The sequence below is a fragment of the Muntiacus reevesi genome, chromosome 13 (assembly GCF_963930625.1).
Source record: "Muntiacus reevesi chromosome 13, mMunRee1.1, whole genome shotgun sequence".
Classification (NCBI taxonomy): Eukaryota; Metazoa; Chordata; class Mammalia; order Artiodactyla; family Cervidae; genus Muntiacus; species Muntiacus reevesi.
The window spans coordinates 16,426,545-16,446,107 of NC_089261.1; the positions used below are offsets into that span (position 1 = coordinate 16,426,545).

At 35.9% G+C, this 19,563-nt stretch overlaps 1 protein-coding gene across 3 annotated transcripts in view; it reads right to left on the reverse strand.

The window, feature by feature from the left end:
- TAOK3 (TAO kinase 3) overlaps window positions 1-19,563 on the reverse strand; it is a 183,414-nt gene that overhangs the window by 53,617 nt on the left and 110,234 nt on the right. For 2 of the 3 annotated variants that reach the window (XM_065903878.1, XM_065903877.1), the window contains exons 6-11: window positions 18,863-18,908; window positions 17,309-17,405; window positions 14,747-14,860; window positions 13,485-13,576; window positions 5,325-5,418; window positions 4,218-4,299 (exon numbers count right to left, since the gene is read on the reverse strand). In XM_065903878.1, coding sequence (XP_065759950.1) covers window positions 4,218-4,299; window positions 5,325-5,418; window positions 13,485-13,576; window positions 14,747-14,860; window positions 17,309-17,405; window positions 18,863-18,908 — 525 coding nt within the window. Of the gene's footprint in view, window positions 1-4,217; window positions 4,300-5,324; window positions 5,419-13,484; window positions 13,577-14,746; window positions 14,861-15,330; window positions 15,910-17,308; window positions 17,406-18,862; window positions 18,909-19,563 lie in introns of those variants that run through there. The other variant, XM_065903879.1, reaches the window with a different exon arrangement.

Sequence of the window (19,563 nt, forward strand, 5' to 3'; positions counted from 1 at the left end):
CTAGGAATCTATTCTTTGGATATCTGTATATACAGGTACAAACTGACAAATGTGTGAGGATATTTATTGTAGAATAGTTTGTAACAGCAAAACACTGTCAATACCATAAATGAGTTGGTTATAAAGACAACCATCCATCTGACTATATAATGGAGTCCTTAGAGACAATGTGATAGTTCTGCATGTAGTAATATGGAACAATACACAAAACACACTAAAAGTTAAAACATTCAGGGTAGAACAGTTTGCTACCATTGGTCCAAAAATTTAAAAGGATATTCACTTCCATATGCATAGAATATTTCTAAAAGGACATGTACAAAATTGGTGACAGCAGTTGCTAACTCTAGAGAAGGGCCTTGAATGGGAAGGTTTTCCCACTTTTCATTCTCTCTCTTACACTGTATTTTTATCTTTTGAAATTTGTATTGCCTATTCAAAATGAAGAATGTAGTCTTTTTACCATGCTAAACAAACACACAAACTAGTAGTGAATGAATAAATAAATGAATATTGGAGAGCAAACTTAAATTCAATGATCACCACCAGTTCTTTCACCAGTTTCTCCAGTCCCTAATTCACTCTTTCTTCTTTCTTCCCTCCCTCCCTCTCTCTTTCTCTCTTGCTTTTTGTTTCATTGATAGACTGGATGGATTTCTTTATCAAGCAATTGATAGAAAGCTTTTAAGAAAGGAAAACTGCTTAAAATTTGTGAGGCTTGAAAATGTCCAGCTGCATTTATAATTGAATAACACCTTAGCTGGGTCACAAATCCTTGGTTTAAATTTTCTTTTCCTTAGAACTCTGTAAATACTGTTATACAGTTTTCTGGCTTTGAGTGTTCCTGAAGAGGTAGATCTGAAGCCAACTGGTTTTTCCAGCACCAAATAAATTTTTTCCAGCCTATTGTGAATCTTTCTTTATCCTCTGAGTTTAGAAACTAGATATGGGTAGGATTTGTTGATCACTGAAGATCAGTTTCACCTCCCTAGAAGTGCCTTGTTTAAAAGAGCAGCTCCTGTCTCTCTTTATCCCAGTCCTTGCTTTATTTTTCTGACATTATATCAAATTATTTGCTTTTTCACTCCTTCATTAGAATATAAGTTCCAGGAGGGCAGGGACTATCATTTTCTTTGTACCTCTGTATGATTTTCAGTGTTTAGAACAGTGCTTGGCACCCAGGAGACAATCAGTAAACATCACTGACTAAATGCTAGGCTTACTTGATTTGGTCCACCAAATCAAATAAACAGTAAATCAGGGGACTTCCCTGGTGGTCCAGCAGCTAAGACTCTGCGCTCTCAAGGCAGGGGGCACGGGTTTGATTCCTTGTCAGGGAACTAGATCCTGTGTATCACAACTAAGATTTGGCATGGACAAGTATATATGTGTGCCTGTGTGTGTGTGCATGCATGTGCGTGTGTATATACACTTAAGTAAATCAAATAAAATAAAGATCCTAACATTTATTTTCAAAAAGTATATCTTTAGGTATATCTTTAAATATCTTCTACTCCATGTGTTTTGCTTTCTTCTTTAGGAATAATAGGTTGAAATATATATCTCCTCTGTCTTCTACACATCATCTTTTCTATAATCATCTTTAGAAATTTTTCTTCTTCATGTAATTTTATTTCCCTCGGGCTAGCCATCATTGAAAACACCCTACATGGGTGTGTTTATTATATTAGTTTGCTGTTTATGATATGATTTGATCTATCTTTAAATTTTCCTCTTTCATTTTCTTTTTTTACCTCTGCCCATTTGTTTTTTATATCCTTTTGTTGTCTGTTGCCCTATCATCTTTGAAGGCTTGTAGTATCTTCTTCTTTAAGGCATTTTTTTTTGCTTCTTAATTTACAGCCCAAATTTATAACATTTTTTCCTCTTTTTTTCTTTCTCTAAACTGCTGTTTGTGTCCTGTATTTATAAATCTTTGCCTACTTCAGAGTAATAAAGACACTGTCTTGTGTTTCTGGTATTCTATTGTCTATAGGTCATGTTTAGAATATGTGATGGTTCTACACCAAAAGAGAATAAGGTAGAGTCCATTGCCTTGTTGCTTCTGTCACCATATTCCTGTGACCTGTTACTCACAAGAATAAAAAACTTAATTTTGGGTAGAAAAGCTGGTCAGCTTCAGACCCACCTCTTGAGGATACTCAAAGCCAAAAAATAACAGAGTAAGATTTCTGAGAAAAAGAAAATATTAACCAAGAATCTGTGACATTTAGCCAAGGTGCAATTGTAAAGGCAGCTGACATGTTTAAGCTTCACAAATTTAGGCAATACAATTCTGAGGTTTTCTTAAAACAAAGAGAGAAACAAAAAAAAAAAGACTTGAAAACATACATGCAGAAAAAGATGAAATAAACCTGGACTATTCTGTGGCCAATAAAAGACAATTATATTGTAAAAAGGAAACTCTCACATACTTCACTGATATTAATGGAACACTGCCTATGTACATAGAGCCTATAATACAAAGTTACACAAAAACTGATGCTCAAAAACGCTGTATTTAAATCAAATGAATGCAGTTAACACAATAATTTTGTCACCAACATGTATGATGCAATGCTATGTATATATCTGTCTTATATATTTATCACATATCTTCACTGTCTGATGATTTGGCAACAACCTAACTGAAATCCTAGAGTTGGTATTTGAATCATTGGCAGACTCTGTCCTGAAAACTTTGCCTTAAAGTTCAGGCAGATATTAGTCACTGGAACATCACAGTGATCACCAGAGCAAGCAGAAATGTTCTTTTTCATTAGGCAAAAAAGGTGGGTGGGGTAGGGGGCAGAAAAAGGGGAAAGGGGCGGGGGGGAAGTATCCACGAGGAATATATAGCATATCAGTTCAGTTCAGTTCAGTTGCTCATTGTGTCCAACTCTTTGCGACCCCTGCAGCACACCAGGCCTCTCTGTCCATCACCAAGTCCTGGAGTTTACTCAAACTCATGTCCATTGAGTTGGTGATGCCATCCAAGCATCTCATCCTCTGTCGTTCCCTTCTCCTCCCACCTTCAGTCTTTCCCAGCATCAGGGTCTTTTCAAATAAGTCAGCTCTTTGCATCAGGTGGCCAAAGTATTGGAGTTTCAGCTTCAGCATCAGTCTTTCCAATGAATATTCAGGACTGATTTCCTTTAGGATGGACTGGTCGGATCTCCTTGCAGTCCAAGGGACTCTCAAGAGTCTTCTCCAACACCACAGTTCAAAAGCATCAATTCTTCGGCGCTCAGCTTTTTTTACAGTTCAACTCTCACATCCATACATGACTAGTGGAAAAACCATAGCTTTGACAAGATGGGCCATTGTTGGCAAAGTAATGTCTCTGCTTTTTAATAGGCTGTCTAGGTTGGTCACAGCTTTTCTTCCAAGGAGCAAGTGTCTTTTAATTCCATGGACGCAGTCACCATCTGCAGTGATTTTGGAGCCCCCCAAAAATAAAGTCTGTCACTGTTTCCACTGTTTTCCCATCTATTTCCCATGAAGTGATGGGACCAGATGCCATGATCTTAGTTTTCTGAATGTTGAGCTTTAAGCCAACTTTTTCACTCTCCTCTTTCATTTTCATCAAGAGGCTCTTTAGTTCTTCACTTTCTGCTGTAAGTGTGATGTCATCTGCATACCTGAGGTTATTGATATTTCTCCCAGCATTCTTGATTCCAGCTTGAGCTTCATCCAGTCCAGCATTTCTCATGATGTACCCTGCATATAAGTTAAATAAGCAGGGTGACAATATACAGCCTTGACGTACTCCTTTCCCTATTTGGAACCAGTCTGTCGTTCCATGTCCAGTTCTAACAGCTGCTTCTTGACCTGTATTCAGATTTCTCAGGAGGCCGGTCAGGGAGTCTGGTATTCCCATCTCTTTCAGAATTTTCCGCAGTTTGTTGTGAACCACACAATCAAAGGCTTTGGCATAGTCAATAAAGCAGATGTTTTTCTGGAACTCTCTTGCTTTTTTGATGACCCAATGGATGTTGACAATTTGATCTCTGGTTCCTCTGCCTTTTCTAAATCCATTTGAACGTATTGTGATAATCTTGCTACTTCTATGCCTAGCTACTGTCTCTGGACTTTAAATGACAAGGCATGTGTTCTAATCCAGTTTGTCATGATGAGCTGCCACAGGAATGATTTACTATATTTCACTACAGCATGACTTTAAATCCCCCTCCTCAAATATAAATTTGAAAAATTACCCGTAACAGTTCCGCTGATGTTGGCCTTTCCTGAGGCATTTTCTGCAAGCAGTAATCAACAAATCTCCTGAAGGAATCTGTCCTGTGTGTGCAAATACATTGAAAGAAAATAAAATTAGAGTCTGTAGAACACACTGATCACTTTAAATAATTTTTATCCAAGGGAAAACTTTTTGTTTTGGGAGATTTTTATTAAAATACTTCGGAATATCAGGAGAACTGACCCATTTTCAAGTTTGAGGTATCTAAAATTAATTCTTTAGGATAATGAATGTGGACAGTTTCAAGTCAGTCAACACATAAACATATCTTATGATATAAGCAAAGTCAAATTGTAATATATCTCAGCAAATGAAAAATACTATATTTATGTAAAACAATTTTGTATACATTTTTCTCTCCAAACATAACAGCTCTCCTAAGTCTAAAGCCTATATTCTTCACGACAAACTGGTAACTCTTTCATCACCCACAACCTATAACCAGGCAGTAAAACTTGAAGCATAAGGGACAGAGAACCTAGGAGTATGCTCTCTGGATGAAAATGCCTTCTCTCTAGAAAATTTCATTCTATCTACTCTTCTTGGATATTGCCCTTTTACTGTAGCTCTGTGATTCTAACAGGTATCAAAATGTTATAATTTTCATCAAGGAACAATTCACCTTCTGAATAGATAGTATGCGTTCTGTCTCAATACATTTAAATACATATATAATAAAGAAAAAAATGACAACTAGAATAATAAAGACATCAGAGTGGGCACTTTATCCTTGCTGAGAAATGATAAAACTGAGATGATCATTATAAGACCATCATGACTTAGAGACTAGACTTGTGAGGAAGGTAGCAGGGCATATATGTACCTGGTAGAATTTCAGTTACTATACATATTAATAACACAGTACAAGCCACAGTGAGGGCAGAAATACTGCGTGTGTGTGTGTGTGTACAAAAGTTTAGGCTTATAAAGCATCGGTGTCCATTATCATAGCATACAACGAAGGAATGAAATGCTTTCTAGGTCAGATATTTAAAACATAATTTAGTGAAAGTGCCAAAACATATGGTGATTTTCTTACACATTTAAAACGACAACTCAGTCTTACCATTCATTAGACTGTAACGTGGGGGAGTCATTCTGGGCAATGTGATATAAGGCACTCATGGCATTCATGTTGAAAAGAGGGGGCTTCCGTTCCGCTGAAAGAAGACAAACATGATAAAGCAGTTCTTGAAAGACATTAGGCAGATGGAGAAATAAGGAACCGTAAGCAAAGCTTGGCCACTAGCTTGCTATTATCATCATACTGAATAATCCACTTATTGTAATCTCTAAGGTTGCTCAGGATAGCCATTCAAAAGAAGCTTCTGGTCATCTTAAAGTACACTGGAAAAGCTCCAAACAGAATCCATTTCAAGAAAGTAAAAAAATTTTTCCTATGTATCTTCAAAAAGCTGGACTTTGTTTTCCCACAGTAGGTACAAATCTTTGTATGTTGTTTTACTTCAAATAAAAATGTGTATTCATTGAAAAAAAAATCAGAAAGCAGAGAAGTTGACAAAAAGATTATGGAGCATCTTAATTATCACCAACAGAGTATGGAAGATAAAGTAATTCAATCCAATAAACACCGTTTGAGGGCTCATCCAGGCCAACAAACTGGTACAAGTAGGGGTGAAGGGGAAAAAGGAGGATAAATGTAAGCAAGGTTTGGTCCATCCACTTTCTAAGGAGAAACTTACTGAGTCAGTTACTTCTCTGTAAAATATATACTCCACCTCAGTCCACCGTTAACTCCTCTTTGGAATTTCTATTACTCTTTTAGTAGAGTGTTCACTTGGCATGCACTCTCCTATTGCATTTACATAAACATACAAATTTTTCCTCTCAACACAAATCATAAACTCTTAAGATCTTATAACCTTAATATTCTTGTTCTTTTATTTATTCTCTAGCTTATGTAATAAGATGCTATTCACATATTAGGTATTCCACTTGTTGACCAAAGGCAAGAAACAAAGTTCTAGTTCTTAGTACAGTTAATTTTACACTATTTACTAGTTATGTCACAGAAGGTAAATCACTATCTTGTTCCATCGTGCTTATCCTAATGGATTCTTGATATAGTTCCACTTTGTAATTCATAATCTGACCTTAGGTTTCATCAGAGAATCTTGGTTTTTAAGTAAAGATTTAACCACTTTTAAAAAAGTGAATCCAGCTTATACTATGCAATTCTAAGAAACAGAACAAGAAGTAAGGGCAGGGAACAAGAAGTTACAGGTAAGACATTTTTACTCAGAGAAGAAGAACTTCTGAAAAGCCAGAGTGGTAAAAGAAAACCAAAAAACCCCACAAAACCCAGAATGAATAATGTTGAGATAGTGAACTTTAAGCTACTGGCAGAGTTTCAGTAGAAGCCAACTATACTTATCAGTGATCCTCTGGAGGGGCCTCTTAGATTCTTAACTGAATGATCTCTGGTATCTTTGAAATGTGACAGTCTATGATTCAATAAATATTTTTTATTAACCTCTCAATAGGATACTTTACACTTACCAGATATCAGTATTATAGGGACATAGACTGTTAACAAGTGGAAATTTGAAAGCTGCAGTGTGGACAAAGGGATTTTATACCCGTTTCAAGCATGGAAGGCAAAAAAAAAAAGTCTCAGGTTTATTTTATTTATCAGGAGGTAGATATGAGAAAGTTTCTAGGGCTTGGCCTTCTGACAACTTCAAGTATTTGAAGCCATGTGGAAGCAGGAACTCATCATGTAACCATCAATGGATTCCTAACGTTCTTAGGACAAAGTCTAGATTCTTAAACAGTCTCCTGGCCTTTACCAACACGACCCTGGCTACTTCTAGCACATCATTCTGAGGTGCAATTTTCCCCCATTCTCATGCATCTGTTGTTTCACTGAAAGAACCAAGGTCAGAGTCTTTCACACATATTGCTTTCTCTGTCTGGTCTCCCTTTTCAATTTTGTTCCTTAGACTTTACCTGGTTAATTCTTCAAAATCCTTCAGGTTCCACCTTAAATAAAGTTGCATTTCTGCATTAGTTTAATACATATTTATTCAAGGCTTTTTATATACTTACAACCTCTTCCTTAGGGAACCTCTGAAAACTAGGTGTCCCACTAGATTTTGTCACTGCAAATTACATTTTAATTTTTTACCACCTATCACAACCATAACTAATTATTTATGTAATTCTTTACTTAATGTGTACCTTTCTTGCTAAATTTCATTAGGGACAATGTCTATTATGTTCATCTCTGCATTCTCACTGCTGAGTATAACATCTGGTATATATCTTTGGTGGCCCCAAAATACCTCTAAAATAAATAAGTAAAGGTTAAGCAAATTAAGACAAAGAAGAAACTTTGTCAACAAAGAATCTTTGTGCAGCAAGAAGTCACAAAGATGACTGAGAAGTGACTAACTCTTGGGCTTACATCAGATACCATGTGGTGGCTTCATTCACTATTAAAACAGTAGGAATCCTCTCACTGGCAAAAGAAACACAATTTAAACTGCTCAGAACATGAAATTGCACAGGAGAAACAGTAAGGAAGGGGAAATCAAGAAAGAACAAAGTAGAAAGTTAGAAAGAGGAAGATGAAGGAACAACAAAATCCAATTCAATTATGATGAGGCTCCAAGACCTGTCTTTTCAATAAACCTCAGTGCCTCTTCAATAATCCTGTGCATTTTATAAAGATAGTACTGGTATTCCAATTTTTAAAAAGATTTAAAAAAGGAAGAAGCTCTGCAAGACTAAATATATCCCTATCCCCTCAACAAACATTACAACATTCATTTATTAACACAAACAGTGAGTGGCAATAAGAAAGTGAATGGAAGAAGAAAATTCCAGGCAGAGAAACTATGTAACAACATTTATGTCCTCCTGCCCCCATTCCTTGGAGAATTCATTTCTGAAAAGTCAATCCCCTGTCAATGTTGATGAACCATTTGCCAGCTTCTACCATGATCTGTGCTGGTGAACTAAGTGTCTGTAGATTAAACAGAAAAGCATCAGATTAGCCTATTCTTGAAATAATCTCAAAAAATAAAGTATCTGGTGACTGGATAATTTTAATGTCTAAGAATTTTCCAAGGATGCATGAATTTAACTAGTTTTTTTCAGTGGAAGATCAAGTTAGCAAAGATAATTTGTAAAACAGGTTTAACCACTCAGGAATTTTGGAGCTTGATCCAAGAAAGAAGGATGGTGCCAGTAAACGTATCGTCTTTTTGCTTTCTGATAATAACTCAGTGATTCAATGTACAGATTAGGTGGCTTCTTAAGAAAATGCACTTCTATAGAAGAGATATAATAAGAAAAGGGGACAACACATTATTCAGTCACTACAACTTGTACTGTAATTTCAACATTAAAAGCACAATTTAGAGTATACTGTTTATATTTGAAATTTCATTAAACCTCAAACACAGAAAGCTTAGAAAAATTATTGCTTACGATTACATACACAGAAGTTTAATCATCTTTCATGTAAAAAAAAATACTCTTCTTTTATGTGTCCATTAACAAGACTAATGGAGAAGTAAACGGCAACCCACTTCAGTATTTGTGCCTGGAGAATCCCACGGACACAGGAGCCTGGTGGTTTACAGTTCGTGGGGCTGCAAAGAGTCAGGCGTGACTGAGTGACTGAACAACAACAATAACACTAATGCCAAGGCAATAGAGATGTTATGATAAAGCTGTCAAAAAGGTACTTGTATGGTTTATTACATTACCAATATAATACGTTTTGAATAATTGCTGAGAACTTTAATATCCTTGGTGACAATTTCATTTTATGAATATTAACTGAGCATGTACTATCATCCTTCTTTGAATCTGTCATTGACAATAAGTTGCATTGCAATTTAAGATGCAGCACTATTTTATGTATAACTTAGAACAAAATGCTGCCAATTATAATCATGAAATACTGTTGCCTGTAAAATACCTTCCTGTTTAAAGAGATGTTAAAATGCGAATAAAAAATTTGATGAAATATGACATATATTACTAGGATTGTGCTGATGATGCCTAACATTTACTGAACACATACTATACACAAGATTTAATAATAAGCACATTAAGTCCATATTTTCATTTAATCCAGACAATCTGCATAAGGTAGGGGATCTTATTAGGCAAATTTCATAGAGAGTTAAAACATCTTGACCAAGGTCATACAACTAAGAAATGGCAGAGCTGGCATTACAACTCAGGTTTATCTGACAACAGAGCCTGGGTGCTCTTAGGCATAATGTGATACTGTCATCTATCAATTTGAAGGAATAGCTGTTGTGGAGGATAAAACAATTTGAGGGAAATTTACTTTGTTCTTTGATTCAGTAAGTTCAGTTCAGATCAGCCACTCAGTCATGTCCAACTCTGCGACCCCATGAACTACAGCATGCCAGGCCTCCCTGTCCATCACCAACTCCCAGAGTTTAGCCAAACTCACGTCCATTGAGTTGGTGATGCCATCCAACCATCTCATCCTCTGTCATCCCCTTCTCCTCCTGCCCCCAATCCTTCCTAGCATCAGAGTCTTTTCCAATGAGTCAGCTCTTTGCATCAGGTGGCCAAAGTATTGGAGTTTCAGCTTCAACATCAGTCCTTTCAATGAACACCTAGGACTAATCTCCTTTAGGATAGACTGGTTGGATCTTCTTGCAGTCCAAGGGACTCTCAAGAGTCTTCTCCAACACCACAGTTCAAAAGCATCAATTTTTCAGTGCTCAGCTTTCTTTATAGTCCAACTCTCACATCCATATATGACCACTGGAAAAACCATAGCCTTGACTAGACGGACCTTTGTTGGCAGTAAATCATTGTATAAAAGGCAGTCGAAGTTAGGTTGATACAGAGAGCATGTCATTATAAGGCCCGAATAGTCAAAGCTATGGTTTTTCCAGTTGTTACATACAGATGTGAAAGCAATAAAAAAGGCTGAGCGCTGAAAAACTGATGTCTTCGAACTGTGATGGTAGAGAAGACTCTTGAGCGTCCCTTGGACTGCAAGGAGATCCAACCAGTCAGTTCTAAAGGAAATCAACCCTGAATATTCACTGGAAGGACTGACGCTGAAGCTCCAATACTTTGGCCACCTGGCGTGAAGAGCCAACTAATTGGAAAAGACCCTGATGCTGGAAAAGACTGAAGGTAGGAGAAGGGGATGACAGAGGATGAGATGGTTGGATGGCATCACTGACTCAATGGACAAGAACTTGAGCAAACTCCAGGAGATGGTGACAAACAGGGAAGTCTGGCGTGCCGCAGTCCATGGGGTTGCAAAGAGTCGGACACGACTGACTGACTGAACAACAACATATCTACATAGTACAAAAACTGATGTGATGATGATCTTGAATCATCATAAAAGGGTATGTGCCAAATCCACGTTATAGTTTAAAAAGATTTAGGTAAGAAAAAACTTGTTAAAACAATGGGTGGGCGGGCACTAATTAGCTGGAATGTTCAACTTGGGGGACATCCTTGTAAAGTGCTGTAAGTGAGGAGGTGTTGCTATAGTTTTAGTGTTACAAGTAAAATTTTGATTCATTTTAGAATATAAATGACAAAATAGAAATAATCTTTTCTTCTAAAAAATAAGTAGATATAACTTTTCCTCTTCTATTCTCCTAAATTTACTATTATTATATAGTATGTATTAATATATTACTCACATCTATTAGTATATATGTATGCTCATAAACAACATATAAAGTTGTTTATAAAACTTTCATAATTGGTATCATACTGTATCTATACTCTTGTGACATTTTTTGCTCATTAACTATTCAATGTTGTGATCTGAGATTTATCCATGATGACACATGTAGATCTAGTTCATCCTTAACTGTGATATAGTAATCCAAAATTAATTTGTCATTCTTAGGATAAGAATTTAGGTTGTTTCCACCTGTTCTTGCTTCTACAAACAATGTTGAAACCTTCCACATTTTCTAGTGTACATGTATAAAATTTTCTAAAGTGTATACTTAGAAGTGTTGAGTCACTGACACTCATCATCCTTACCAAATGTTGCCAACTTGCTCTCTAACATGGTTATACCAATTTATACTCCTATCAATAGTGTTTGAGAGTTCCTGTTTCTTTAGCAACTTCTTATCTGACTTAAAAAAATTATACCAATCTGATAAATATGAAATGGTTTTAATTTGTATTTCCCTGAATACTAATAAGGTGGAGTATCTTCTGATGTTTGTTGTCCATTTATGCCTTCTTTTCAGTGCTAACTCCTTGATCATGCTCATAGCCCATTTTTCTGCTGGCAGTTTGTTGTTTTCTTTTTAATAAAGAAATTTGGTAAAGAAATTGTGAGAGTTCTTCATAAATTCAGGGCCAATACTCTGTTAGTTATGTTTCAACTACTTTCCATTAATCTATATGTAAAGTAATGCTCAAAATTCTCCAAGCCAGGCTTCAGCAATACGTGAACTGTGAACTTCCAGATGTTCAAGCTAGTTTTAGAAAAGGCAGAGGAACCAGAGATCAAATTGCCAACATTTGCTGGATCATCGAAAAAGCAAGCAAGTTCCACAAAAACATCTATTTCTACTTTAGTGACTATGCCAAAGCCTTTGACTGTGTGGATCACAATAAACTGTGGAAAATTCTGAAGGAGATGGGAACACCAGACTCCCTGACCTGCCTCTTGAGAAACCTGTATGCAGGTCAGGAAGCAACAGTTAGAACTGGACATGGAACAACAGATTGTGTCCAAATAGGAAAAGGAGTACGTCAAGGCTGTATATTGTCACCCTGCTTATTTAATGTATATGCAGAGTACGTCATGAGAAATGCTGGACTGGATGAAGCACAAGCTGTAATCAAGACTGCCGGGAGAAATGTCAATAACCTCAGGTATGCAGATGACACCACCCTTAATGGCAGAAAGTGAAGAAGAACTAAAGAGCCTCTTGATGAAAGGGAAAGAGGAGAGTGAAAAAATTGGCTTAAAGCTCAACATTCAGAAAACTAAGATCATGGCATCCAGTCCCATCACTTCATGGCAAATAGATGGGGAGACAGTGGAAACAGTGTCAGACTTTATTTTTTGGGGCTCCAAAATCACTGTAGATGGTGATTGTAGCCTTGAAATTAAAAGACGCTCACTTCTTGGAAGGAAATTTATGACCAACCTAGACACAATATTAAAAAGCAGAGACATTACTTTGTCAAAAAAGTCTATCTAGTCAAGGCTATGGTTTTTCCAGTGGTCATGTATGGATGTGAGAGTTGGACTATAAAGAAAGCTGAACACTGAACAATTGATGCTTTTGAACTGTGGTGTTGGAGAGGACTCTTGAGAGTCCCTTGGACTGCAAGAAGATCCAACCAGTCCATCTTAAAGGAGATAAGTCCTGCGTGTTCATTGGAAGGACTGATATTGAAGCTGAAACTCCAATACTTTGGTCACCTGATGCGAAGAACTGACTTATTTGAATAGACCCTGATGCTGGGAAAGATTGAGGGCAGGAGGAGAAGGGGACGATAGAGGATGAGATGGTTAGATGGCATCACCGACCCAGTGGACATGGGTTTGGGTGGACTCCGGGAGTTGGTGATGGACAGGGAGGGCTGGCGTGCTGCAGTTCATGGGGTCGCAAAGAGTCGGACACGACTGAGCAACTGAACTGAGTCTTTTCATTTTTTATGTTTTATATAACTTTGTATTTTGGAGCTTTGGGTTGGCCAAAAAGTTAGTTTGGGTTTTTCCATAAGATCTTATTGCTGGAGGTATTCCCTAATATGAAATTTTATCTGGGACTGCTCTCTATGTAGGTCAGTTTTTAGAGTCTGATCTTTGATAAGCCTGCTATTACTTTCCCAGAGTTCCCTTATGTAAGCTGGTACGTAAATTAAGTAATGGAGATTATTATGAAGGAAGGACATATGTCATCATTCATGGTATGGAGAATGGATATTTTTCAAATATTAATACCAACTACTGTATATTCTTACACTGGTTAGCTGCCATATCTGCTCTAACTCTTACTTAAAACAATAACATGAAAATATAGCAGAGATAGAAAGCAATCTTATGATGTTATAACAAAGCATAGGAAAAATATAATAAATTCACATTACCTAGCACATATGTACCAGGAACACATTAAATATTTAATAATAGCTGAATAAGTGAATTTGTAATTGTAATAAGGAGGGATTCTGAAAAGTACAATGAAAACAGCTCTTTGCTCACCCATTTCAATGCAGGTGATCCCAAGTGACCAAATATCAACTTTCCCATCATACTGTCCTTCATCCATAGCTAAGATCACCTCTGGAGCCATCCTGCCAAATATAATTCACAAAACTCAAGTTGCAAATTAAAAACAAAATTCACTTAATAGATTCAATGAAATAGCTGTTTTTGAGCATATTATAAAGTTTTATCTGATAAAGTTATCATTCCTCTACACAAATAATTTGTAAAAACACTATTAAAATACAAAAATATACAGTGATTTACATGAAACAATACATCATTTTCAACAGGCCTTTTACTATCCTTTGATCTTGGCTAAGTTACTTAACCTTTCTCTATGTTAGTTTCCTCATCTGTAATATGCAGAGAGTTTTATTAGCTACCTCAGAGATATTTGTAAAGGATTAATATGTATGAAACACTTAAACTACTTTAAACAATATGAAAAATACTTCGTGCAATTACATAAAGCAATATATAATATTTCCAGATGTTATAAGTTAAAAAACAAATAAACTAGCTGCAGTAATGGATATTATTTTGTTTGTCCATAATGGATTTTCATTAGGAGGGTAAGGGTTATATGATTTGTTTTCTATTAGTGTGTGTAAGAAGTTGCATGGTAGATGTTGTTTGATGATGGTGGGAAAAAATTCAAATAGTAGCTGATTTATTTTTAGTAGGCAAGTAAGTTTCCAGGGGTAAAAGTCATTCCCTAAGGTACAATGAAATTCCAATGTGTCTATGAAATAAAGGAAAGGGGTCTTGAGTAGAGTGAGATGAAACTTTAAGTCAGAATGACAAGTGAGATAAAGTATCACAGAACTCAACAGAAATAAGAACATGGATTTCTTTCATTGAAAGGTAAAATTTATGCTCATTGGCTAGAAAAGGCTAAAGAAATTAACTTGTTCTTGCCTAGGAACTCTGCCTGAAGAGAAAAGTTCAAAAGAAACATCAAATGAAATATAAAACCTGAGCTTGGTCAGTGAGTTGATAATCCTACTCAGTTTACACACAGTGACATCAATCTTATTTGAACAATTTAAAGTCACTGGAAATTTTATACTCAGTCTAAGTGTTTCTTTTTTGCTAGTGAGGTTTCTATCCTTCCTAATGAAATCTCATTTGAGGCACATGGTGAGACAGTGTCAAAAATTAAAAAAAAGAAGAAGCAAAGAAAACTAGTGCTATGAGTCCATCTTGGTTACACACACATATTGTAAAACTATGTTGTGTTTTCTAATTCCACATACCAGTAAGGTGTGCCCACGAAGGAGTTGGCAGGAGAAGCCATTGAGGCAGATCCAAAATCAGCTAGTTTCACCTGACCTGGCTCTGTTAGAAGAATGTTTCCTGCTTTAATATCCCTATAGGAAAAAATAAGAGGGTTAGAAAATTACTTTTCAATTTTGATTATGGAATAGGTCAGAGCATGCAATTAATAAGATAAAAAATTTATTAAAAAAAAACAAAACTTGCTCAGATAGCCAGAAGGGGATTTAGTAATTACTGCAAGTTATAAAGGGAACCAAATTCCTTGGTGTACTTACTGGTAGGTCATAGTAATTATTAAAAGATACAGCTTCCTTCAGAGGCGAGGAATGAAACGAGCAAAGAGGCAGACATGGCAGACAAGGAAACCTACTCAGTTCCTGCACTTACAAAAGCATATGAGTTGCTAAATTCAGTCATCAACAGTATTCCTCATGCTGGGAAAACTGGTGCCATTTGTAACACTTTTTTTCTTTTCTAAATTTCATGACATTTTTGGATTCTAAACAAACCTTTAATGACTCTGAATTGACTACCTACCAATAAACCTCAACTACACACATACCTTTTCTTTCTTGCCTGTGACCCTTTCTCTCTGCCTTTAATTGTAACTGCAACTCTAAGGCATTTGAGGGTACATGTTATAGAGAAGGTGTTATTTTAAAAATAACACTGTACAGTAAAAAGAAGACCCTGAAAGATCAAAACAAACAATGATTAGGGGTTAGGAAATTGCATTTCTATTGTATTATTACAAAGAATCTCAACTAGTTACTATTAAAGCTATTAGAAGTTTTATGCAGCAAAAAGTTAAAAAAACATGATTTTAAAAAATTCAATCTCAAGTGGTTATTACTAAAAGTATTAGAAATTCTATGCGGCAAAATTTAAAAAAAATATGATTAAAAAAATTCAATCTTCAGTATGAAAATTTGGAATGAGAAGATGTGGATGCACTCTTTATTATTTTTTAAAAAGGCATGAGGTGTAATGAGTACTAGGAACTAAGAATTGTACATTGATGGGCAATGGAAAGATAAAGCAGAGGGAATGAGGAAAACTTATGTCAAGTTGAAAATAAAAGGTTCAAATGCTCCCAAAATAACTTTTCCAAAAATCTTCCCTTGAAAATTCAGTTTCTTTCCTCATGGTGACATTAGGCATTGGCAGAGAGAACTAAAAAAAAAAGAAGCATTATTTAATTCTCATACAACAGAAAAATATTTTTTCTCTAACACTGACTTGCCTTTTAAATCAAAACAATAAGAATCTGGATTTATTTTTAACTAAAGAACATTCTTTAAAAGTATTTTTTTCTTTTCAATTCCCTTTACATATTAAAAGATAAAGTGTAATACGGAACAAAACATTAATGTGCAAATTAAGGTAACAAAGGCACAAAAAACTTAACTGTGACTTTTATAAACAAAAACAAGCAAAACTGTCAGAAACAAGTTGACATTCAGTAATGGCACCTTATGTACATTCATTTTAAAGTTGTCAAATCTACAGAAATTATAGTTAAATTAATTTTATCAATATTTGTTAGCCATGGTTAGGGTCATTCTTCATCCTTACAAATAAGCCAAACTCATGGCAGGAATTTCGGTCTGTCTGTCTTGAGGGAGTTCCGTTTTGCAGTATGTACCAGTAACCAACAATGGCTACTCTAGGGCGATGAGAAAAGAAGCAAAAGGAGAACCTATGACTTAATAGTTTCATTTCTTCTTGGTAAATGTAAATTTTTTTCTTATGACTTTAAGCCACCTCAGATCCTTTATGCCTACCTCATATACCACTACTTGGCCACTATTCATTAAAGTTACAGTACTAGAAGTTCTTTACTGAGATAAGGAAAAACTGGTAATGATATCTTTGTTTAGAAATTAGTGCTGGGAAGTAGGTTGGAAAGAAGAGAGTGGGGCTGTGACAAAGAAAATGTAACTTAGAGGGAAGCCTTGTGTTAGGCATTAGAAAATCTGAGTTTCAATCTTTATTATGTAAATGATAGGAAACTATGGGCTAGTTATTTAAATAGTTCTAAGTTTCAGTTTCATCATCTGCTAAAATGAAGATGACAATACCTTCCTATATATCTATATGACTAAAGAAATGCAAGAAATTTTAAATTGATAGAATAGCATATATTCACATGAGACTGACTTGTTACTTGCAACAGGAAAAGAAGAACTCAGCTAGGAAATAAACATATGCAAGCAAAGCTAATTTTCTTTTCTTTTTTTTACTGACACAGTATCAAAAGGTTGCTGGGCTCTTCTTCAAATTTCACTGCAACATTAAGCCTGGAGAATAGTTACCTAGAGAACAGGGATGATATAAGTCTTTATGGATATATGGGAGAGACGAAGAGATAGGAACTAAGTTTTGGCAACTTTACTCTTTACATTCAGAAGCAGCAGCAATTTGTTTGCTTCCCATAAATCCTCAGGCACCCTAAAAATTGGAGCATGCACTAATTTTCAAGGTTCCTTGAACAGACAGTCCTGTAACTGAAATTAAATGTAACTGGTCTCTAATCTTACCTATGAATCAATGCATGAGAATGCAGGTAGGCTAGCCCCTGCAAGGCACCGTGAGTAATGGCAGCGATCTCCACTTCCTGAAGTGGTTTCTTATGAACTGAGGAAGGAAAAAAAAAAAAAAAGCCAAGGGTGGATGATCAGTTTCATTCCTATTTTTATTATCTTATATAGCAATACCAGATTGAATTATGTACTTTCTTAAATGACAATTTGGAAACACATTCACGTAAATACATAGGATATATATTTCCTATAGAATAGCAATAAATAATCAGATAACAGAAAACTCAAGCATAAAAAGAAACTCCTTCAAAATAAAATAAAACAAAGCCTGTTATTCACTGTGCTGCAGTGCTCTGCTGTGCTCAGTTGTGTCTGATTCTTTGCGACCTTATGCACTGTAGCCCTCCAGGCTCCTCTATCCATGGGATTCTCCAGGCAAGAATACTGGAGTGGGGCTGCCATTTCCGTCTCCAGAGAGTCACTGTAAGGAACTGTTAATTCACTTGTCAGTTGCAAGTCAAAACCACACTGATTCCAATTGACCAGGTCCAAATTTACCAGTCCCGCTGACACTTTAAATGCCTAGTGTTTTCAGTTCAGTTCACTTGCTCAGTCGTGTCCGACTCTCTGCGACCCCATGGACTGCAGCACGCCAGGCTTCCCTGTCCATCACCAACTCCCAGAGCTTGCTCAGACTCATGTCCATTGAGTCGGTGATGCCATCCAACCATCTCATCCTCTGTCGTCCCCTTCTCCTCCCACCTTCAGTCTTTCCTAGCATCACGGTCTTTTCTTCGCATTGGAGTTTCAGCTTCAGCATCAGTCCTTCCAATGAATATTCAGGACTGATTTCCTTTAGGATGGACTGCTTGGGTCTCCTCGCAGTCCAAGGGACTCTCAAGAGTCTTCTCCAACACCACAGTTCAAAAGCATCAATTCTTTGGCATTCAGCCTTCTTTATGGTCCAACTCTCACATCCATACATGACTACTAGAGTGTTTTAGATTGCATTATTCTCCTGTCACAAGCCACCTATAAGTACTCCTTCTAACTACAGGTTTTCATTATTGGTGAAAGCAGCTAATTAGCAATTTCTATTCAGAGATCAAGGATAATATAAGAAAGTCTTTTTTAAAAATGTAAAATTTTAACATAATCTCTGGTTATAACAGTGTCCTGCATACGAGAACTAGGTCAGTCAAAAGATGTGATAGGGTTAAATATCAATATAATTTGATACCATCTGCCTATATTTCATATATACACAAGAATTTGATGTTTCTGGCTACACATACTACATGATATTACCCAAATATTGTAGTAGTACCTGTTGTGGATAGCCATGAACTAAAATAGTGAGAGGGCTGCTAATCATTACTCAGATATTATCAGTGACATTGCAGAGATGGAGTCTGTATGGCTTATCCACATAACCCTTAAGTCTAAGTGTCATTAACCATTTAGTTTGCCCAAAGTGTGCTTTAGTATAGGTGCAGATAACAGTCTGGTCAAGGTAAAAAGGAAAGAAGGGGAAAGTGCTTTTATCCTTACCTTCTAACAAATCAGAGGCTGAGCCTAAGCAATATTCCATCACCAACTGTAACAGATTGAAATAATAACCAGAATAATTATTCTTGTTAACCTAAGAATAAGAAATTACTCAAACAAATCAACTAACCAAGAACTAAGAATACTAAGAAAATAAATACTCTGGTATCTCTGAACCTGGATTAAATCTTGGTCATCTGGCACTAGTAATTGATTTTTATAACTTTTATCAACTGCTTTTGCTATTTCCTATTTGAAACTGGAATTGGTCTAAGACAATATGGGGCTTGTACTCAGGGATTTAAGGTGGTTAAGTTACAATATAACTTAAATTTTGTAACTTGCAAAGTGGTAACCAAATATGTGACGCAGTAAAATCTACACTAGGAATTACTAAGTAGAATAAGTCAAAAGCAGTAAATTCTCTACTTTCACATTTAAAAAAATTCTAAACAAGAAAATACTAGTTAGAACCTCAATCTAAAAATGTAGCCTTCACAATATTGTAAAGTAATTAGCCTCCAACTAATAAAAATAAATGAAAAAAATAATAATCAAAAAAAAAAAAAAAAAATGTAGCCTTCTATGTGTCATTACATTAGCTTGAATCCCTAAGAGAGATGGGATAGTTCAATGTATGTCTTAAAATATTTCTAGAATATTATTAAAATTAAAATAATATTGATTTTTTGGTGGTTTGCAAC